This window comes from Phoxinus phoxinus (genome assembly GCF_949152265.1).
Source record: "Phoxinus phoxinus genome assembly, chromosome: 21".
Classification (NCBI taxonomy): domain Eukaryota; kingdom Metazoa; phylum Chordata; class Actinopteri; order Cypriniformes; family Leuciscidae; genus Phoxinus; species Phoxinus phoxinus.
The window spans coordinates 16723818-16748231 of NC_136896.1; the positions used below are offsets into that span (position 1 = coordinate 16723818).

At 38.2% G+C, this 24414-nt stretch overlaps 1 protein-coding gene across 2 annotated transcripts in view; it reads left to right on the forward strand.

Moving 5' to 3' along the window:
* Positions 1–24414, forward strand: part of mrtfba (myocardin related transcription factor Ba) — a 49032-nt gene that overhangs the window by 18731 nt on the left and 5887 nt on the right. The window contains exons 2-14 of one of the 2 annotated variants that reach the window (XM_079594544.1): positions 8893–9106; positions 14611–14676; positions 16367–16422; positions 16690–16765; positions 17612–17779; positions 17872–18041; positions 18165–18296; positions 18684–18934; positions 19403–19571; positions 20443–21219; positions 21303–21422; positions 23440–23607; positions 23693–23806. In XM_079594544.1, coding sequence (XP_079450670.1) covers positions 8971–9106; positions 14611–14676; positions 16367–16422; positions 16690–16765; positions 17612–17779; positions 17872–18041; positions 18165–18296; positions 18684–18934; positions 19403–19571; positions 20443–21219; positions 21303–21422; positions 23440–23607; positions 23693–23806 — 2403 coding nt within the window. In that variant the 5' untranslated portion in view covers positions 8893–8970. Of the gene's footprint in view, positions 1–8892; positions 9107–11281; positions 11496–14610; positions 14677–16366; positions 16423–16689; positions 16766–17611; positions 17780–17871; positions 18042–18164; positions 18297–18683; positions 18935–19402; positions 19572–20442; positions 21220–21302; positions 21423–23439; positions 23608–23692; positions 23807–24414 lie in introns of those variants that run through there. The other variant, XM_079594543.1, reaches the window with a different exon arrangement.

Below are 24414 nucleotides of genomic sequence, written 5' to 3' on the forward strand. Positions count from 1 at the left end.
GAAAAGCTTGGTCCATATATCAAACACGTTTGCATGTAATAATATGAAACTCGGTACACATATAGATTTAATCGGGCCGAACAACTTTCGTGCTCTAAGTTTTACGCCAGTCCAACAGGAAGGGTTGTTTATTGGTTTTATAACAACTATTATGGGTTGTTTAAAAACGAATCCCCCTGGAATTTTATATACTCCTCCTAGAAAATTCTTTCGATCGCCACCAGACTCAGTCAACATGAAGTCAAGACATGGGGGATGCTAAATTGCGGACGGATTTTTGATATCTCGAACGGTTTGGCCGTGGCGAGGAAACGAATTTATGGCGAGAAAAGAGAAACACGATGTGTTATAACGTCTTCATACATTAACTGATCTTGATGAAACTTCAGTAGTCTGTTTTTTGTAAGAGGCCGATCACATGGATGTAACTAATGTGAGTCAAAGTTATAGCGCCACCAACTGGCAGCAGGAAGTGTGTTACTTTCAAGATGCTTTTGACTAAAGTGGGGGGTTATTTTTACCTACAGTCACAAAACTCGGTATGTATATTGTGCTTATCGAGCCGGACAACTTTCTCATTTACAGTCATTAGCTCCGACCAACAGGAAGTCAGATATTTTGGTTTGAATGTGGTTTTGTCTCTCTCCGACAGAGTTCCCCCTGCCATTCTGTGTGTGTGTGTGTGTGTGTGTGTGTGTCTGTCTGACCCCCCTGTGTGTGTGTCTGTGTGGGGAGGGGGGCAGAAAGACTCTATTAAAAATAGGTATATTGTGCCATCTAGTGTTTTATACTATGTATACATGTGTTTTTTTTTTAAACAAGTGTTTTAAAGTACAGTAATTTCAATGAATATATATACCACACTTCATATGAATTTTTGGTCTTGTGTACTTACAATGGCTGCTGATTTCATGTGTCCGTTACCGTTAAGTCCATGAGACTGTAGGGTGTCTAATTTTTCATTTTAGGTTTCAGAAGGGTGTTCACGCATACTGTGTGGTTGATATGTGCCCTCGATGCGCACTTTTGCAGAACCCACACTGATGCAAGCTCTAAAGCAGACTTCTTCTCGACAGTCAAAGCGGAGTTACGTTATTGCCCGTCGTGCACAGGAACCCTAAAGGCACCGGGGTGGCGGTTTTTTATATATATATATATATAAATAAATATAGCTGCAAGCAGCGATGGAGGGCCCAAGCCGGTGGCACCGCCACCTCGGTGCCTTTAGTGCAACTAAAGGCACCGGGGTGGCGGTGCCACCGGCTTGGGCCCGTAATCGCTGCTTGCAGCTATATTTATTATTATATTACTACCTTTTGGGCACTTTTGGGGGCCTTAACGTGCTCAAAAACTCTTGAAACTTTGCACAAATGTCAGAACCCGCGGCCATTAGAGCCGGACTGAAGCTGGTACCCGGGCGTGGCAGGGGGGCTCGACAGCGCCCCCTGGAACGGGGTCCGAAAACTTGGTCCATAAATCAAACACGCTTGCGTGGAATAATATGAAACTCGGTACACTTATAGATCTCATCGGTTCATATATCCTTCGTGCTCTGACTTTTTACCCCAGCCCAACAGGAAGTCGGCTATTTGGCGTAGTTTAAAAAACACATGCAATGGAATTTAAAATACTCCTCCTAGACGATTCAACCAATCACCACGAAACTCGGTGTGCATGAAGTCAAGACATGGAGGATGAAAAATTGCCAGGGGATTTTTGATATCTCGAACGGTTTGGCCGTGGCGAGGAAACGAATTTATGGCGAATATTGGAAACAGGAAGTGTGTTATAACATCCTCATACATTAACTGATCTTGATGAAACTTCAGCAGTGTGTTCGTTGTAAGAGGCCGATCACATGGATGTGACTATTGTGAGTCAAAGTTATAGCACCACCAACTGGCAGCAGGAAGTGTGTCACTTTCAAAATGCTTTGAATTCACCCTCTTATTTTTACCCGATTTGCTTCAAACTTTATGTGTATAACGTAAACACACGGCAGATGTAGACATGTGAAAGAATTATTGATATCTTAAATACTGTTGCCATGGCAACGCTTTAAACTTTTATATTCTTTTTGGGTGCATTTGAGGCTCTTAACATGCTTCAAATTGCATGAAACTCAACATGCATATCAGATTTATTAGGTACTAGGCATGTGTGAAGTTTCAGAAACGGGCGCGGTGGAGGGGCTCAGTAGCGCCACCTTTAGTCAAAAATGGGGTATTAGTTTTACCTACAGTAACAAAAATCGGTATTTATATTTATCTCCCCGAGCCGGACAACTTTCTAATTTACAGTCATTAGCTCCGACCAACAGGAAGTCAGATATTTTGGTTTGAATGTGACTTGATGGGAATTGTGCCAGTCTCTCTCAGTGTCTGTGTGTGTGAGAGAGGAGGGGGGCTTTATTTTAACCCTTTCTCTGCTGTGTGGGACTTCTCGGGCACTTTTGGGGCCCTTAACGTGCTCGAAAACTCTTGAAACTTTGCACACAGGTCAGAACCTGCGGCCATCAGGGCTGGGCTGAAGCTGGTACCCGGGCGTGGCAGGGGAGCTCAACAGCGCCCCCTTGAACGTGGTCCGAAAAACTTGGTCCATATATCAAACACGTTTGCATGTAATAATATGAAACTCGGTACACATATAGATTTAATCGGGCCGAACAACTTTCGTGCTCTAAGTTTTACGCCAGTCCAACAGGAAGTCGGCTATTATGGGCTGTATGAAAATGCATGCCCCTGGAATTTGATATACTCATCCAAGAAAAATGATCCTATCGCCACCAAACTCGGTCAGCATGAAGTCAAGACATTGAGGACGCTAAATTGCGGACGGATTTTTGATATCTCGAACGGTTTGGCCGTGGCGAGGAAACAAAGTTATGGCGAGAAAAGAAAAACACAATGTGTTATAACGTCTTCATACATTTATTGATCTTGATGAAACTTCAGCAGTGTGTTTGTTGTAAGAGGGCGATCACATGGATGTGACTATTGTGAGTCAAAGTTATAGCGCCACCAACTGGCAGCAGGAAGTGTGTTACTTTCAAGATACTTTTGACTAAAGTGGGTGGGTTATTTTTACCTACAGTCACAAAACTCGGTCTGTATATTGTGCTTATCGATCCGGACAACTTTCTCATTTACAGTCATTAGCTCCGACCAACAGGAAGTCAGATATTTTGGTTTGAATGTGGTTTTGTCTCTCTCTGACAGAGTTCCCCCTGCCATTCTCTGTGTGTGTGTGTGTGTGTGGGGAGGGAGGGAGGGAGGGAGGGCACACACACAGACAGCCCCCCCCTTTTCTGTGTGTGTTTGGAGGGGAGCAGAAAGACTCACACTGATGCAAGCTCTAAAGCAGACTTCTTCTCGACAGTCAAAGCGGGGTTACGTTATTGCCCGTCGTGCACAGGAACCCGAAAGGCAACGGGGTGACGGCTTTTTATATATATATATATATATATATATATATATATATATATATATATATAAATAAATATAGCTGCAAGCAGCGATGGAGGGCCCAAGCCGGTGGCAGCGCCAGCCCGGTGCCTTTAGTGTAACTAAAGGCACCAGGGTGGCGGTGCCACCGGCTTGGGCCCGTAATCGCTGCTTGCAGCTATATTTTGTATTTGAATTTTTTTCAATAGTTTGTGATATAATAATTAGCAGTAGTACCGCAATGGTAAAGGTTTACACCATGTCTTTTGACCTCACTTGACTTTGGAATGTGCGCTGTAACAACTGAATGTAAATTGTAGATTTATACATATCTACAACAAACAGCTAGGATTGATTGACAAAACTTTTTGTAAACGTTTTATTGATTCCATACAGGTGGATGGTTAATGGACCATTTGTAAATAAGTCATCTTAAAGTTTGCCATTAACCCTCTTTGAGGAAGTTGAGCACAAGCGCTGGGCTGAAGTAAACTAAACATTTATCCTGTTCCAGCCCACCTTGTTACTTTCCTTTGATGAACACATGGAAGTCATTGCTTATGTTTCCAGCACGACACATGAAAAGGATCAAGCATCTGGGTTTGCTTTTTAATTGGAGTTTGATATTTTCCAGAGTATTTAGTCATGGCTCATAGTATGCTTTCTCAGCAGAATCAGATTTAGATCCTTGACATTAAAGCCACTCGAGACACTGTGAAGGAGAAGCTAATGTGCTAATAGGTTGAATGAGGAACTAGTGCTCGAGGGCACACCTTCCTTAAGGAACACCAAGAGTTTTATTATTGCCTTACTAGAAAAATGCTTATTGCAACAGATATGAAACAAGAACTTGTTTCGTTATTAAAGTCACTTTGTGGCCAATTGATGTTTGATCAGTATGTTGGTTCAATTGAAAGTCAGAAATCCTCAGGCTATGATATATTTCATTGTTGTTTTTAACAGTGTTGTGTTGAACAGTGTTCCTGACATTGTTACACTGGTATTCATGTAAAATATAATCCACTTTAAGCTCAAATGTAATCCCTGGAATTAAATGTTGAGATTTAGCAATGCCAGTTTTTTGATGGCAGTTTTTTTGGTTTATATTTTTGAATGGTGGCTATCAGTCTCCGCCTCATGTCGTTTCAAACCCCCGACGTTTGTTAATTTCCGGAGTGCAAATTAAGGTATTTTTTATATTTTCTCTTCATTTTGTCCATCCATTGAAAGTATATGCACACGCTACCAAAATGTCCAAACTTCAAAAAGTTAGCTTCATAAAGACATTGTAAAAGTAATCCAGTATTTTATAATTTAAGTCTTCTGAAGAGACAGATTGTGTTCTTGTGACTTAAGTGGAATCCGTTTGGCCGGAAGCTAGTTATTTTACGTTATAAAGTTTTAAATATGGATAGTTTTTACACAAACTCATCACTTCGATTCAGAAGGCATTTGTTAACCCCCCTGGAGCACTTTTATGATGGGTAGATGCACTTTTATGGACTTCAAAACAGAAACAGCCATTCATAAAGCTTGGAAGAGCCAGGAATTTTTTTTATATTGCCTAACTCCGATTGTATTTGTCTGAAAAAAGAATGTCATATACACCTAGAATGACTTGTGGTTTAGGGTGAGTAAATCATGGGCTAATTGGCCTCGTAGGGCAGTGAAGCAAGTGCATTCTGGGAGTTGTTGTCTTTCATCCACATGAGCCACAAATACATTTTCTGGCTTTTCTCAGTCTAGAAGGCTCCAAATTCAAAAATAATTTCACATTTCTACTGCATAAATGACCCGTTTTAAATACACATTCATCTTTACTGAGGTAAAGTATCCCTTTAAACAAAATTGAGAAATGTTGCCTCAGCATATATATGCTGAGTATTATTTCAGTTAATATTTAATTTAATCTGGGGTAATGAAAATGGGTTTTTTTTATCAATGTTTTAGTTTTAGCTAACAGTAATCCTGGTCTTTTGGGTGAACTACTACACCCTTAGTCATGATAATTACCTTTGACTGTCCTGATTTAATTTTGATAGATAGTTTGCCATTCAGTGTAGTTTGATGTGTGTGTGTGGTGGTTTGAGGCTTGTATGGGAAATGGTTTAGCCATGAGCTTTATCAGTGTGGCTTGCCAGAAACAGCAGACCACAGAAGCAGCACAGCCCCTAGCTCTATTCTTATGTAAGATTTACATTGTTATTGTAACTGTCCTTAGAATGGAGAGATGAATTTGTATCTCATAGATCTCTTTACCACATGTAATGTGGTGTAAGCCAGATGTGGACTGTTTGGATGTTTTTCTTTGACGCAGTGGATCCACAGTTGTATATGGTGGATGACATGCTTTTGTACAGTGCCATAACTCAAATATTTTTTACTGAAGAATAATTTTAGCCCACTGAAGAATATACTGATATTTTATTTTATTTTAATATACACAAACATAGTCCCTGTTTTCTTAGCAACAATTTAAAATGTAGAGGTAAATTTTGCCATGGGAAATTCACAGTTCAGCTTGTTGCTCTGTGTTGCGTCAGGTCACTGCTGCTCGTGGCAGTCGATACGCCACAAATTGAGCTAAATCATATGCAATATTCACATGTGACATTAAATCATTTGCTCATAAATACAGTATATATATATTTTTTTATTTATCAATTTATTTATACACACATAAAAAAAGATTTAGTATGACAATCACAGATGAACATCCAGTTAAGAGATCATTTCAAATTATGTGACAAGTTAAAAAGACTTAATATTCTTTACCAAGTCATCAAGAGTGCATCTAATTTATATAATATATATTTACAATGATTTCACTCTAATAACTGTTAAGCATCATTGTGAATATCGATATGCAAAATTAAACATTTTAAATCTTGCAATTTGAAAATTTACTGCATTTGAATTAGAATTTTGACTGAATATTATGGAAAGTTTGAAAATGTTGATATTTTAAGCTGTAACTCCCACCCCTATATGTATACAATACATATATACATATATATATATATATATATATATATATATATATATATATATATATATATAAATGTTTTTAAATAAATAAGCCATTTAGTCTGTCAATAATTGACTCATCTGCTAAAATAATGTCATGTTTGATCTAAAAAATTTTGATTGAACAAATTGCGTTAAAATATGTTAAATAGAAACATTTCCTTCTTTGTCAAAAGTGTTACAATTGTTTTTTCTTAATCTTTTATGCATACATTTTCAAATACACGCTTTTCAATGTAAGTTTATATTTGACCCTGTCCAGAGAGAGAGAGAGAGAGAGCTTCAGCAGCTTAAGTTTATTTGTGTGGGAGGCTGCTGTATCCTAGCAACAGTGACAACCAAGGACTAATGTAATAGCAGACTTCATTACACATACAGTGTGTGCTGAATGTTGGCACACTGCCTTTCAAAACATAATCAATTTGTGTATTGTGTTGTCTTTTTTCCACCAAAAGATGTTACAGTGTTGAGAGTGTAAGAAATTCAGAAATAAAGAGGATGAGTAGATGGCATTTGCTGGTGTGTTATGTAAGAATACACTGAGGCGTTGCCTGATAGTATTGTATCCGCACGCTTTTGTGTGCGAGTGTTTGTTTGTTTGTAGTAGACCTATGTCATATTCAGATCCTTGGTTTGTTATCTCGGTTTGGGTCATTACTCATTATGTATACTTAGGGTGATGTGTACTTTATTTTTATGCATATGGATAACATCCTGTTTTCTCATATGGAAAAAAAATTGCTAATGCAAAAATGTATTTTGTTAATAAAAATACGAACAAAGTAGCAAATTAAAAACAATAAGACTAAGATAGAAATATATTTACAGTGCTTTTCAGATAGGTATCCAGGTACAAAATACTACAGAATTTGAATATTTAAATTTACAAGTGATTCGATTAATAGCAGTGAGTGATTTCTCTTTGTTTCTGTTGTTATTTGGTTAACAGAAAGGGTATACAAATATACTTTGTGTGTATTTGACCATTTAAACGTAATAAGCCGTGACTGAGAAGAACTCTGCAGGCTGACCGGCGGGTTTCTGTGTGTATTCTTTTTCTCGGCTTGTTGCGCTTAATAACCCTCTTTAACATCATCATGTCCCACACTTTACTTTCTCATTCATGCATGTTTCTTATCACTTATGTTTCACACTAACTTTAGGAAGTACTGTTATGACACTTTTGTGATTATTATACAATCAAATGACAAATCATGGAATGAAATATAATGGAAAAAAATGTTGACTGTTGAGTTGTTGTAGTCAGCGATTGCAGAATCAAAAATATGTGAGGACTGGTTAACAAGTATGCTAACGTTCTCTTTACTTTAGAGAGGTTATATCAGGCCATGCTGTTTTCTTCCAATACTATCCGTCTCCATGTTCAAACATGCATTTGAATCTTTATTAGTTCAGTGACCACATGTCCCACAATGTTTTACTCAATACATTTTTGTGTAAATGGCCTGAGTCATTGATAACGCAGTAAAAACAGCTGGAATTCCTATTTAAAAACCTGCCTTTCCCTTTGAAAAGCTGGATCAGATCTTACAGGCAGCTGAAAGGGACAATTATTATTTATTCAATTTTTTTTTTTTGATTGGGGTTGAATTTAGAAAACCACAGGAAGAGAAAAAGTACAGGTTGGGGATGTTTTTTTGGAAGCTGAATCGGGTTTTTTTTTTTTAAAAAAAAATCTATTTTATTACAGATGCCAGCAAGAGAACCAAATCCCTCATTGGCAAAATAGAGTTTGTTAGCTAAACAAAACAAAACCCATCACTGTTCCCTTGTGTGGAAATATCCCTCCATGTTATGTTTGAGATCAGTTGCTGAATTAATCTGCCACTGAAATTAGTGTTTGTTAAATTAGCAGCAGTAAAATGAGCCTGTAAATTCCCATGTGACTGATGATTTTGAATGTCGGATGTTTCATGGGAATGAATGATTGTGGTTTGTGCTGATGTGGTCTCAGTGTATTCTGGCATTTTACAGCACCATGGTGAGCGCTGTGTTTATGTTTTTATTGGTTTCACGTCTAAACCACTGGGATGATGTAAAGCTGAAGTAATGATAGGCTAGCAAACACAACGTCCATTCATTCAACCGTCTGTGGAGAGGCTCGTTTTTATTATTTGTTAGCACTTTGATGGATGTTCAACAGCAGCCACTGTATATGCCGTAGATTCAACACATCCTCTGTATTTTTGGTTGTTCCGTATGGCTAAAGTGATATTACAGACCGTACCACATCCTTGACCTATTACATCATTCCCAAAAGCTCCATTTCAATTATGTTTTCAAGTGTTTCTAATACACAGCCTGCAAACCTTGGACCAAGTTCCTTTAGTAACTTTTAGCTGTTCACACTAACTCACAACGTTTTCTTCTCCTGAATATATACTAAATTTGTCTTTGGCAGAAACTGAAGTGAGGAGCTTCCTGTGACCCCATCTTCTGCTGATCCCCAGCGAGACCCTTGACTCCTCGCTGAGGAGACATGGAAGTCCAGGGGGATGCTGGGATTGGGGGTTTGTTAGCACCCAGCCCACAAAGTGAGGCTGTAACCCACGAGATGGGCGAACTGACCCTGCACCCCGGCCAGAGGCTGCCCCCCCTCAACGAGCGCAAAAATGGTAAGTAACTTGCTGCGAAAAAATAGTTAGATTGAGTCTTTTAAATGAATTAGGGATGCACAATATAGCATTACCATTTCGGTTATTAGCTATATTTAATATTGGCTGATATTGAATATTTCATTGTGCATGCTCATTTTCATTTTTAAAATGCCGTCGTCAACGCTCATATAAATGTTTCAAATCTTAAAAACGCTAATAATTTATAGGCTTCATATAATGCTTTTTAATGTTTTCTTTTCTTGATTAATGTTTGTGCATGCATAGAAGTTACAAAGCTCATAGTCTCACACAAAGCGATTTATTTTATCAAACACTGATCCAGACCTGCCTAAAACGCCTCGATCGATGGTATTACTTCCTCAAACGTCCATGTCCCAATGTGAAATGTTAGCATAATGCCTGTCCAAAGGCATGAACAAAGAAAGAAGTTTAGGTTTTGGTGAATTCAGGCGTTGTCATGTCGCAGAGACGCTGTGTGTTCGGAAGCTAAAGCTTGTGATTATGGTAAGGGCCTTTAATTTTGGACACAAGCTTGAAGTGTTCAGCCAATCACAACGCGCTGGGTCAGCTGGCCAATCAGATCACTCTGAGATCACTCTGAAGGAGGGGCTTTGTAGAAGTCAGTGTGTTTCAGACAGACTGGGAATAGAGGAGCTGAATAATTTACTGTGGGCCTTTCTGAAAAATAATGTGTTTTTTTAACATAAAGCATGTTAACCTGTTCTGTTACATAATCAAAATAATGACCTTTTGAAATAGCATCATATTACCCCTTTAATATCACTGTTAAATGTAATCCTTTCGCAAATCTCAAAATATACATTTTCAGACTGTTCCTTATAGTGTTGTGTTGTGATGCTTAAATTCACTTATAAAACAAAATAATTGATTTGTTTGTTTTTGTTTCGTTTTTTTATACACTTGTTCAGAAGTTTGTGGTCAGTAAGATTTTTTAAATAAGTCTGATTTAATCAAAAATATTTAAATTCAAAGTATCTGTTTTAATATAAAATATTTTTTAACATATTTCAGAAATCATTCTAATAAGCTCAAGAAACAGATTTTTATCACAGTTGAAAATGTTTGTGCTGTTTTATATTTTTTGAGTATATTAAATATTAATTTGTAACATTATAAATGGCTTTACTGTCATATTTGATCAATTTAATGCAGCAAGAATGCTGAATAAAAAAAAGACCCAAACTTTTAAACTGCTTTTTATCAGTAATAATGTGAAAATTAAAAAAACAGGCGTTGAAGATATTAGTTTACCTACAGCTCAGACAAATCAGTATCTGAAGCCTGGTTTAATCTTGACACATCTGATACTGGGAAATGGCAGGCTTCTGAAAATGTACTAAGTTGTTTGTCGGCCAACAAAAAGATATTTAGATTTAGATGTCCCTCTTGGCTAAATGTTCATCATCAGTTTTTTTTATGTGCCCATTTTTGGTAAATTTATTGTGAGGATTAAAAGTTGCCCGTGTTCTGAAATGGTATTCATTGCCCAGTTGTAATCACATCCTGCATAAATTCCGCTATTTCATTTTGGCAATTCACGGCACATCCTGTTTAGTTTTGCCTCTATTTCCAGGTGATTAGATAATGTTATATTTCTGTACCTGTTGAAAAAGAGAAGCTATTTTTCCATTCTGTCACCCTCAGTCCTCCATGCACAGAAGCAGCCTCCAGAATCCTGACGTTTCTTTGCCTCTTAGTTGGAGTGCAGACATTTGATTGACATGTGAAAGGTCACAGGACAGCGCTGTGTGCATGCGGTGGCTCGCAGCTCTGTGAGGGCTGCTCCTCTAGGTCTCTAGCTATGCTGAGGTCACACCGTCACGGTGAGTGGAAATGTAAACCAGTTTGGCAGAGCATGGCCCGTGTCAGTTACTCATCATCTGGTTGTCTGTCAAACAAGATGCTTACTGTCTTTTTTTTTTTTTTTTCTGCTTTCAAACCTTAAAAATAAAGCATTCATGATCCATTTGACCTTACAGAGAAAGTTAATTGTTCTTCTATAAAACTTTTTTAAAAAGAGAGGTGCACTTTTGAATGATTTAGATATGAACGTTTAGTGGCAGGGAGGGGTTAAACCTAGTCTGGTCTTTCTGCTCCCTCCTTGCTGCTAGTGGAGCGGAGATGTTGTCTTTTCTGAGGGAGCCCCAGTTTCGCTGGAGTTACTAACAGTGAATGGAGAGTCCTGAAGAACGAGGTCCTTGTGCTTTTTTCACAAAGCTGTGGTGCTGTCAGGAGCCCACGCTGAGATTCTCTGAGCGTACGGCAGGACGGGCGGACGGCATGGCCTGCTTAGGACTGGAGGCTCACAACACCTGCAGAGGAAACATCATATCAGGTTCTGCGGCTTGCTGCTCGACTCTGAGAGGTGGTTGTCATCCTGTTGCTGAGGGCATATAGGTTTAGCTTATTTTGAATAGATTTTACTGTCTTCATGATGCTTTGTTTATTAAGCTTAGGTCTAATGGAAATTTGCATGATAGCGTTTGAAAAAAAGAAAGCTAGAATTGATTGGCTGTTCATGTAATTTCTCAGTGGATAATCAAGGTTGAGTGCCCATCAGATGCATAACAGGAAAGTCAGAGATTGTTCTAGATAATGGCATCTTCATCTAAGCATTAGACCCGGCATAGATTGGCACGATAGGGATCTATTAAGCTACTTATTTTTGAAATCGACCAGTTGACTAATAGGTCTTAAGGAAGTCCTGTATAATTTGGCTGGTTTCACGTTCACCTGAGCCTGATTGGATGCATTCCGTTATGGTTGTTTACATAAGATGTATTTGTTACTTCCTGAATGGAATGCAGGAGTCTCGAGATTAATAATTTTTCACGTGACACTCCATCTTAAAAACATATAATGCTCAAAACACAGCATTAGATGTGATGCAACAACCAAGATGTGTGTCTGAATGTCTGTTGAATTTTGAATATTCAGCAGCTGTATCAGCTATATCCTGTCTTTAGTGTCACATGGTCCTTAAGAAATCATTCTGATATGATGATTTGGTTTCCAAGAGACATTTATTATTAGTATCCTTGTTTGCTGCTTAATATTACTGTGGCAACCGTGACACCTTTGTTTTTCAGGATTTTTTTATTAAAGCTACACTGTGTAATTTTTTAAGTTGATTCTTAGCAAAAAACACTTTGTTCTTTAAAAAATTATATGTGCTCATTCATGTATAATTCTACCAACTAATCAAGTATTCTCGTATACGTAGAATTTGCCATTTTTATAATACATACGGGTGAGCTGCTCGAATGGCGGAAGCCATGTTGCGCCTCCATCTTGAAAATACATTAGCCAAAGAGGGACATACCTGGAAATTCAAGCTTTGCGTTTCGCGTTTTTACACTCAGTGGCACCGTGACGAATGCGGGGGGGAGATTACTCGCGACTGCCGGTAGATTTGAAATAATACGGCCACCGTTGGAGTGTAAAAAACGCCCTCGAAATGGGAGGGGCTAGAAAGTAATATTCAGTTAGTAGTCATTTACAATTTCACCGCTAGATGGGAGTAATTCCTACACAGTGTAGCTTTAATATAAAGTTCAAAAGAACTGTGTTTATTTGAAATTAAAATCTTTTTTAAAATGATAAATGTTTGCACAGTCCCTTTTGATCAACTTATAGGAATAGTTCACTTAAAAAAAAAAATGGCTTCATTAACTCGCCAAACAGTTGATGGGCGCCATTGACTTCCATATAATTTTGTTTTGCCGTTAACATTATTTCGATAGTCCACTTTAGTTATTCTACTAACTATAAGTAACTTTGCAATTACATGACAACTAACTCTCATTACAGTATTAGTTGACTGTCTGCTTAATTTCTGCTAACTCTTTATTGTGAATCTGATGGTCCCCCAACAGATAGTTACTTGGCAACTACAAGTCAACTTATTCCACTTACCCTAATCCTCACACCTAACCATAACCTAACAGTCTACTACAGTTTACTACAGTTTACTAATACTCTAATGAGAGTTAGTTGACGTATTTGCAAAGTTACTTATAGTTAGTAGAATGTCTAAAGTGGACTATCGAAATTAAGCGTAACCCTTTTTCCTTCTATGGAAGTCAATAGGGTCCATCAACTGTTTGGTAAAAGTACTCATTTCTTTTGAAAAACAAAATCTTACTGACCCCAAACCTTTGAATGGTAGTGATATATACTGTATAATATTGTCAATGTTTTCAGTGAAAACAAACCCCTTTTTCAAACCACTGAGTCACTTTGTTTGCCATGTTTGAACAGACTCTGACTGTCATAACTCAGAAATCTTTGAAAGGATCTGAAACTCAAGACAGTATGATCTCAACACTCTTTCAGATCAAGATGATGTAAGACGTTTTTTGCTCATCATGTGGAATAACCCAACCTAAAAAGCTGCAATGTTATGTTGTGCAGTCAAGGGGACCTAGATGATTTTGTTTGTGCCCCAAGTGTAGTCAGGGCACCGGGAATGCAGAAGGCCCCACTATTATCTCCTTCATGGTACATTCTTTCTTCCTCTCAAAGTGTGTCATTTCTTTTAATGCAACATACTTTCTCAGTCATACAAAGTATTTATAACTATTAATACAATCATTGTTTATACAGTTCCCTTTGGTGTCACAAGTGATGCAAAAAGTTACAGTGCAGATTCATAGTGAAAACGATAGACTACCAATTATGTGTCCTCAGCACCCTCCAGAGTTTCGTTTGCTCGACCTCAGCTGACCTTGTTACCAGTTAACTGACTCATAGTGGGTGAAAAAATATATATTTTTCAGTCAGACTTAACCTCTCTGTTCCTGCATTTTCACATGCAGAACATCATTTTGTACATTTGTGCATTTGACACGGACAGACTTAAAGTAAATATTTTATCAGTATGCATAATGTATGTGCATGATGTTGCTAGTGCCATGTTGAGCTACAAGAACTGTACATTAACAACAACAAAGAATTGTTTCATCTTTGGCTAAAATGATATCACGCTATTGGCCCGTGTGACGTGCAGCTGTGTTCCACCAGCCGTCATACATTTATAAATTCTCAGCTAATGGTGCTCATGATTCCTGATTAATGTCAGCCGTTATCATGTTGCCTTTCTGACCAATTTGAGCTGTTTTTATAATCAGCCAAGTAAATCCGGGAGGCTCAGCCAAGAAGGCAAAGAAAAATGTCTTGAGAATTTTCCCAGGAAGTCTTCCAAGCAGCACCCTTCAAAAAAGGGTCGCTCAAGAGCCTGTTGTTTTGGTAGCAGGAAGAACGTCTAGTTTTTTTATTTTTTTAATGGTTGCTCTTATGTAATGCTAGAAAGGAAATGTGTGTGATTTCGGTTGTGCAAAGGTTCGATTTCCCTTTGTTGTCTATGTTGGTGTGTGGTTGTGCTAATCAGGTGGAAAAGTCCCATTCTGTGTGTAGTGTTGACAAGCCTGTTCTAGAGGTTGGGTCAAGAACATAACACTGCTTCTGCTTCTCTCCAACAGTTCTCCAGCTGAGGCTACAGCATAGACGCACCCGCGAGCAGCTCGTTGATCAGGGCATCATGCCACGTGAGTACAGCCCCTGCCATCTTACACTGCTGCGTATACCAGCATAGAAGGGAGAAGATGATTCATATTTACCCTTTGATGAAAACTAATATTAAACATCACTTGTTGAACTAAATATGTTAAAATGTGAACGTTTTATGCCCTGAAATGCCAATTTGCTGCCCATTTTTCCTTTATAATCAGAATTTTTTTTTATGGTGGACTTAATTTTATCCATCATGAATGAATTGGATTGTGAAAAGTGGGCGTTACATACTGACTGGAGGGGAGGGGGTGGAAAGTAAGAGGCACTCATGACACTGAAAAGGACACTTTTAATAGGCAAAGCATAACACTTTTATCGCAGAAAGTTTGCTTTGGCAAGTTGTTTCGAACTCCCTTGGTTTGAAATGACATCACACCAGTTCGTTCTTCAATTTCTCTTGAAGTTTATCGTGCCTTAAATGTGAATTTTCTTTTCACATTTACTTACAATTATTTTAAAGTGACATGTTACTCCTGATCAAATTTTGAAAATGCACTACTGTTCAAAAGTTGAGGGTTGGTGAAATTTTCTTTTTGACATAAATTAATCATTTAGCAAGATTTATATATATATATATATATATATAGGCCTATAATGAACTTTCTATTCAATAAAGTGTCCTGATGTGTCATGGTTTCCACATAAATAGTAGTGACACAACTGTTTTCAGCATTGATAGTAATAAGAAATGTTACTTCAGATTCAAATCAGTTTATTAGAATGATTTCTGAAGGATCGTGTGACACTGAAGACTGGAGAAATGATAATGAAAATTCAGCTTTGCTGGATTAATTTGCAGGAATAAATCACATTTTAAAATATATCAAAAAAGAAAATAGTTATTTTTAAATGTAAATACTTTTTTACAATATTACTGTTTTTACTGTATTTTTGACCAAATAAACGCAGCCTGGGTGACCATAAGAGACTTTCAAGAACACATTTTACAGACCCCAAACTTTTGAATGGTAACATGGCCTTGTGCCCTTATTACATGTTATTACATATGTTGTATTGTGATTATTATTATTATCTTTGACAGTGTCCCTACACAAAACAAACCATGCTTTAAGTCGTGTGAGCAAACCTTCCTGCTTTTGTGTTTAAGAGAGGAAATCAGTTGGTGCTGTGTTTTGTTTTTTTGCACAACATCTGCTTTTGAATCACTTGTTTATTCTCGCTCATCATCGTAGTTCTCAGCCGGGCATGGCTGACCAATGCACATGGTATTTTTTGCAAACGCTCACCTCAGCTCATTCTGTTATTGCTCATCATAACCACTTTTCCGTTCAGCTAAGTCACTGAGCAGTGTGTGAGATCTCTCACACTCATGCTGAACATAATTTTTTTTTCTCTCTCTGGCCATCTCCGAGCCGATTGATGGGATTACACTCCATGCTGTCTCATAAGTCAGTGTAATATCAGGCACAGATTCTGCTGGGATTAAGAGGTAGCTGTCTGACCTGAAGGGCACAGTGTAGTCTGTGTGCTAATCTCTGTGTGGGCCCTCCATCTCCTTTCTGAGTAATATATGAGACTAGGCGCTGCAACACTTAGAAAGACTGGGGAGATGAAAGAGCCGTGTCTGTTTGAAGTGTGTGGGTGATGGCCTTGTGTCCTCATGAGACTTATTCTCTTCTTGTGTGTATCTGTGTGACTTTACAGCCCTGAAGAGCCCTGCGGCGTTTCACGAACAGATCCGCAGCCTTGAGAGAGCCAGGGTAAGAGCATGGCACCGAGCCCCAGTCCTCCTCCACTTTCCTCAGCCATCTGGGGTCTCTGATCCTCCATGAAACCTCTTCAGGGGTCCCCAGCTCTCAGTAATGGGACACATGTGAAACCTTTCAGTTGATTTAGTAGCTTAAGCCTTCTGTAAATGTGTTTGTAATTTGCAAAGCACAGAGGAGATTATTATAATGGTTACTTTATGATCCCTGAATTACAGAGGGGTTTCGTTTTCTGAAACTCTGTATCCTTTCTCTCTGTAGACCGAAACTTTCCTAAAGCACAAAATACGCAGCCGCCCAGAAAGGGCCGAGTTGGTCCGCATGCACATTTTACAAGGTAATCCTCCATTCACGAGACATGTAATGGCTGCTAATCTGCATGCTGGGAACATTTTTGCTGAATCTATTATTTTCTAAACAAAGCTGTAGCTATTTAGTAGAGCCAGGCATCAATACAAATTTTCAATGATTGATTCAGTTTTGATTTGAGTAATTTCTGATTCATTTTGGGTATTTTTCAGTTATATGTCCATTACAAAATGTTATGAATAAGTTATGATTTTACTTGTAAATAAATTCTCTCTCTGATACTTATACAGTATATATATATAAAGAACAGTGTTTCAAACCAGTAACACAATATATATTTTTTAATATTCATTAAAAGAATCAGTTTATAATTGTCTTTTGTTTCAGGAATCTGGCTACACTGGTTGCGGTGTATGTTTTTGATTCACTAAAAGGAATTGCAAAATGTTTCTTGCCATTATTTTGTGGTACACAGTGTTTTTCCTCAATCAGATTCAATACACACGTAAAACTCACATTCACAACTGCGGTAAAATATTATTTATTTTGCCATGGTTCTGAAGATTCAACAGCAGTGGCATACATTCAGTAGTTTGGAGAGTGCTGAAACTGAACTTGGTACATTATGAAAATATTAATTTTCCCAAACTATGCAGATAAGTTTGTTCAGCATAAAGCAGTGAGATAATCAGGACAACCTAATTCCATGAAAGCAAGAAGAATTAATGTTCAGAAGGGTCAGCCAGAAGCCATACTTGTCTTGTTTACTGATGTGATTGAGTTGACCGTTGTGTGATTGTTGTGGTGTTTGAGGACAAGTGTGGGTTTGAGTGATTGATGCACTGATTGTCATTGGTTTTTGGTGGTTTGGCAGAGACTGTGGCGGAGCCTTCTCTGCAGGCCACCCAGCTGAAACTGAAGAGAGCTCGATTGGCTGATGACTTAAATGAAAAGATCTCTCAACGCCCCGGCCCCATGGAGCTGGTGGAGAAGAACATCCTACCTGTGGACTCCACCGTCAAGGAGGCCATTATTGGTGAAAGTGCGCACTATGATTTGATTAAGGTATTAAATTGGGGTAATATTGCACGTGTATGGCTTATAGATACATTGTTCTTTGTGTTCATTGGGTAGATGGTCAGATGCAGTACCCCAGAACTCTAGAGGATCAAGTAGATGAGGACAGTGGAGATGCGTTTTCACCCGAGCAGCCAGGAAGTCAGGAGTCCCAGGGTTCTGCAGCCTCACCTGGGGAGGTCCAGATCATAGAGGGGTCTTCACCAGTGCCCAATAACTTTTTACAGGTAGTTATCCCTCCTTCTTTTGACTTCAGGGTTAGAACACTGGGAGCTCATGATGCAAAAATACAGAATTTGATGATTCAAGTTTTGCAGTATACTGAGATTCATTATTTGTTGTTTTCACAGCACTTTCCTGCAGTCACTTCGACAGATTTCTTCAAGCCTTTTTCGACCAATGAGCAATCATTTAGCCCTCCAGCACCCATACCACAGCTAGTCACCGTGGCCCATGTGAAGTCTGGGCCCACCCTAGTAAAGGTCAGTAAAGAACTGTGGCTTCTATAGTCAGGAAAAAACAACAAAAATGTATTAAACCCCCTTGATTTAGATCAGTGGATCTCAACCTTTTTGACTTCAAGGCCCCCCCATCGCCTACAACACACACACACACTCACATGTTGTACCCAATATAATATTTAGCTTGGCATAATTAGAAATTATTTGTTATAAAAAATAACCTAGTAATAATATTATTATTATTTTGTTGCTTTTTTAATGCTTGTTTTGCCTTATTTAAAATTATTTTAAGTCATCTTGAGGCCTCTTTGAAAGTTTGATGAGGATCCCTAGTGGGCCCCGGCCCCCTGGTTGAGAACCACTGTTTAGATGTGATGCATAATGGGAAATATCTGTTCCAATCTACAGCAGAGTCAGCCTAAGCTACCTGGGGACAAGAGCCGTAGCAAGAAGAGCAAGGAGGCCAAGCCACGTGTGAAAAAGCTGAAATATCATCAGTACATTCCCCCAGACCAGAAACAAGAACCCGACCAAGCCCCAATGGACTCTTCATATGCTCGATTACTACAACAACAGCAGCTATTTTTGCAGCTACAGATCCTGAGCCAACAGCAACAGCAGCACTACAACTACCAGACCATCCTTCCTGCACCTCTCAAGTAAGCAAAGAGATCCAGTTCTGTGTGTTTGAAATCAGGCTCTGTTGTGATATCTACTGCTTTGCCAATCGGTGAATCCGAACCATTTGGCAAAGGTCATCTTTTTCTTTTGAAGCTAGCCAGGATGTTTTGTTAACCATTAGTATAATGGCTGCACAAGAATGGTTTTAGGTGGAAAATGTCTAAAAACATTTTTGTTGCTGGTGGCACTCAGGACCATTACCTGTTTTCCAATAACAAATCCTGTTTAGTGATTTACATTAATGGTAGGAAGTCGATGAGGTTATTCCTCTGCTTCCTTTTCCATCTCTTGTGCAAGATTTATTTTAACTGTCATTGTTTTCTGCTGCTGCATTGTTCAGTGGTGTTTATTTTTTGAGAACTAGGGTCAAAGAAACAAATTATTTCTGCTGTGATGTTAAGTGTTGTTCCTCCCTCTCTTTTCTCATCTGCTTCCCTCCTCGCCAGGCCTGTGATAGAGGGCCAAAACAGCAGTGCCACAGTCGCTATTAACAGCACCAGCAGCCTTCCGGCCTCAATCATGCTGTCTCTGCCCACAGCAACACCTGTGCGGCCCAATAGCACCCTTTCCAACCGCAAGGTTGGCACACTACCGGCCAACCTGGAGGAGATGAAGGTACCGAGAGATTCTAATTAAACACACAAAAATATCATCAATAATAGAAGCACTACTGTTAAAAAAGTTTGAGATTGGTATGTTTTTTTTAATGCTTTTGAAAGAAGTCTCATGCTCATCAAGGCTGGATTAATTTAATAAAAAATGCAGTACAACATGAATAATGTGAAATATTACGACAATTTAAAATAACTGTTTTCTATTTTAATATATTTAAAAATTTCATTTCATATTAGAATGATTTCTGAAGGATCATGTGACAGTGAATACTGGAGTAATGGCGGCTCATTTTTAAAAAATGTTCAGCATCTATTACTCCAATATTCTATGATTTGATCCTCAAGAAACATTTATTATTATCAATGTTGAAAACAGTTGTGCTTTTTTTATTATATTTGTGGAAATTGTGATTTACTTTTATCAGGATTTTTGATGAATGCAATGTTTAACAGAACAGCATTTATTTGAAATATATTTTTTTTGTAAGATTATAAATGTCTTCACTGTTACTTTTGATAAATTGAATACACCCTGCTGAATAAAAGTATTAATTTCTTTTAAAAAAAGAAGCTTACCGGTACTAACCCCAAACATTTGAACGTTACTGTATATTAACTAAAAGTACAATAAATATTTAATAATAAATACAAATTAAAAAGCTAATATTACTTTTCCATTATGCAAAATTTTGTTCAGTTGGTTTATGTCTTTGTGTAAATATGCATCTTATTCATTAAGTGTGGCTGAATTCAGATTATTTTGAAAAGTTTATATGGTGATATATTAGGTCATTTAATTTGGTCAATTACTTTATTTTCTGTATTGATCTAATATTTTTAGAGCTTCACTAATAATGGGTTTATTTTGGTAGGTGGCAGAGCTGAAACTGGAATTAAAGTTACGTGGTCTTCCAGTGTCGGGAACAAAAACGGACCTTATTGAACGACTTAAGCCTTTCCAAGAACACCCTGTCACTACTTCACCCAACAACTGCAAAAGACCTAACACACAGCCCTGCAGCACACCTATGGAGGTGTCCAGCACCACTACAAGCCTCTCCCCCATCCAGCAGACCCTTGAAAATATGAGCTCCACTCCGCCTGTGTCTCCTGGTTCTTCAGAGCTTCATCGCAGAGAAGACACATCCATGCAGGGACAGGCCCAAAACCACAGTTTAGTAAAGGCAGCTCCTGTTCCCGAGGAGCAGGACCGGAGACTACACGAAAAGGAGCGACAGATCAAGGAACTGCTGCGTAAACTGGAGCAGGAGCAGAAGCTGGTGGAGAAACTGAAGATGCAGCTAGAGGTGGAGAAAAGGAGTGGACAAGTCATTCCACCTGCAAAAATTGTTTCCAGTCCAACCACCATGTTGGCATCTGTCAAAACAGAAAACACTGTCCCTCCCAACTGTACACGGAGTTCACACACTACACCAACTCTGGTGAAGCTCGAGGAAGCCCACCCCAGCCAGGTGACAGCTACCCCTCTCCGTCAGTTCATTATCAGCCACCAAGGGGTGCCACAGGTCATGGGGCAGCCCCAGACTCTGCTAACCACTCCGCATGGGGGCACTCAGATCCTTCTTCCAATGCCCCTGGCGAATAATACCACTACCATCCAGCTGCCCAACACTAATGTCAAACTACAGGTAACAAAATACATACAGACTGCTTTCTATATGTTATATACTTATGTCAATACTAAATATAATTTCCATGTCTTTTTGTGTAGTCAGTCTTGCAGGCTGTTTCTCCATCAGGCACAGGTCTAGTTCAGACCCCCCAGCGACAGCCCACCAAAGCAGAGAGTCCTACGTCACAACAGATGCTCAGTCACAGCCACTTAGTTCAGGTCAGTCTCATGATTGAATGTAAAAATGTTCCTTCAGAATGTAAAATGTAACAAATATAAGATTATTATTATTATCTAATATTATTTATTATTCTATTACCGGTATATAATTTGTACATTGAAAATGTATCACAGTTTCCACAAAAAATATATTAAGCACCACAACTTTTCCATTAGAAGAATAAATTACATTTTAAAATATATTTAAAAATAATAAGCAGTTATTTAAATTATTTCACAAATTATATTCCTGTTTTACTGTATGCATTCTTGGTGAGCATAAGAGACTTAAAAATCTTACCGACCCCAAACATTTAAACGGTAATGTATGTGTAATTTTTATATTTTATTTTTTTCACTTACTTTACTTTTTACATTACATTTATATTATATTATCAGGGCTGGCCCGAGGCATAAGCGAACTAAGTGGCTGCCCCCAATCGAGTTTTTTATTTTATTTTTATACATATTAGATAACTTAAACAAGTGACATAAATGAATGAATGAATATGAATGAATGAATAAATGAATGAATGAATAATTCAGATTTCATCCATCAATATACCTGCCTACAACTGCTGTGTCTGCCCGTGTTTGAGTCATGCGCATAATCTAGACACCTCGCGTGCATAGACAATTCGTGTGTGGGGAGACTTCTGTGATGAAAATAGACTTCAACTTTATTAATATGGTTTTAATAATCTTAATAATGTAACCGATCGTTTGTACAGGGTTCACCTAACACTAACAGAAATAAGAAACTAATAAACGATAGCAGTTTGAACTCTTCTCCACTTTATTATATACCATACATCAGATCACTAACTCCAAAACCCCGCGACAACAAGTGCGCATCACCGGCAAGCCTCGAGGGGAAAAATACATTGCATGCATACATATACAACGAGCGCTAATACATCATTATTATTGTAACAGACTTTGTTGTATTCTGTCATGATGCATGTACAATCCAACAAAGTCTGTTACAATAATAATCTATAAAAAAAGATTTTGAGGACAGCTTACACCGTCAATTATTGTCATTATTGTTGCTGTTATTATGTTTCTGATTTCTCAGTTTTGTCATTATTTTAGCAAATAATTGAGAGTTAGTAAAAGAGTAAAGTAAAAGTTAAACATTTTAAAAACAAAAGTGAAAAATTGATGCACTTTCATTATTTAAGTATCTATTTTTTTGTAACATTCTATTTTTGATTATATCCATGTTCGTCTATTTTGGTTTTATTTTGTAGTTTTGTAGTATTGTTAATTATAATTGATAATTATAATTGATAATTAATAGTTAATAATAATTATAATTGAGCTGATATATCTACAAAATGAAATAAAATTTTAAAAAAAAATTGTCAAACCACTTACCGTAAAAGAAAGTAGCAGACACTGTTGTCAGTGATGTTGATCTCAAAATGACCAAAATGTCAGCCAATTAATCGTCCTGGCTAATATATCACAACTTTTATCCACACTACAGAGTTTGTTTTTTAACAGAGTGTTGAATGACTGTGGAACTTGAGTGAGAACAGGATCGGTGCCAGCAGGAGCAATCACAACAAGTGAACATTATCTGTGAGCTCGGGGATCATCTAGTTTGTGTCTGTCCAGCAGAGTCATTCATCAGCGAGATGGACGGGAGTCACTGCTCTCATTTCTTTCTAGGCTTTCACTCTACTGTAATTGGCCTGTCCTGGCAACAGTTCACCATACTTAGGTTTCCCAGCTAGATGCCCATTCCTTTGGCACAGTGAATGAACCTGGCCTGATTCCTTGATGACCAGAGTAACTAGAGCTCATTGGTTGTGATGAGCTGATAACATTTTTATTGACAGCTGTGCAGTACGGACACATGCCAACGTGACCTGAGGTGGCTTGTTCTTGTACCGAGCTGCATCTGATTAAGGGCGGACAGAAGATTATAACATAAACCAGGCATATGCTCTCTGTGATGCTAGTGGGTGTTTCTGAATGCTCATGGCCTATTGGTTTACTCTTCACACAGACTCTGCCTGTGAGCACCGCCGAGAGGTCAGGTTTCCAGCACGGTACCGGTGAGAACCCAGCAGGCCTAGAGATACCCCAGTGCTTCCTCAGCAGCTCCCCAGAGAACAGGATCTCGCCTCAGACGTCCCCCATCCCATCTGCCCTTATCAATGGCCCACTAAGCAAGGTAACACATCTTGCTCTTATTGAGATGTTTAGTGTGTCGCTGTTCTGTTCGGCCTTAAATGTTCATTCACTTTTTTTATTCCCAGACCTACATCCAGCAGTCCCCAGTTTTCAACCAGACGCCCAAGAACAGAGAGCCGCCCCGCTATGAGGAGGCCGTCAAACAGACCCGCAGCCTACAGAACCACGCTGTCTCAGAGGTGATGTTTTCTACACATCTTAGCATTCTCGTATACATACTGTGTTGATTACTTGGTTGTTTCAGCAGGCAGTCTTATACTTCAGCCAATGATTAACTTATGTTGTTCCGATCCTGTATTATTTTCTTGAGTTCTTCAGCGAATGTCGGATCCTCTGTTTTTCATACATGGTTTGGGGATGGTGACACTTTTTAAGCTCCAAAACAAAGGAAAAAAGCACTCTTTGTGTACAGTAATGGTCAGTTAGTTCATTTCAAGGGGTTCCAATGGAGGTTGCTTGACCATTTTTAACCCTTTCATTCTGAATTTTTTTTATATATTCTGGCTGAGCCCCCTGCATGAGTATTTTAAAATGATCATTGTCACATTACTTTTAAGGCTGGAAATCTTTATGCACCTCACAATCTGATTCAGAATCAAGATCCGATTCTGAAACAATTGTTGTTTAATTTTACCGAATTTTAATATCAACTGTATGAATTTTATTACATGTATAAATACAAGTACTTTTTAAAATAACTACAAATTAATAATAAATCCAAACAATTGAATGTCAATAATTATTTTCAAAGCAAATATGAAGTAATAAAGGGGAACAAAGAAACACA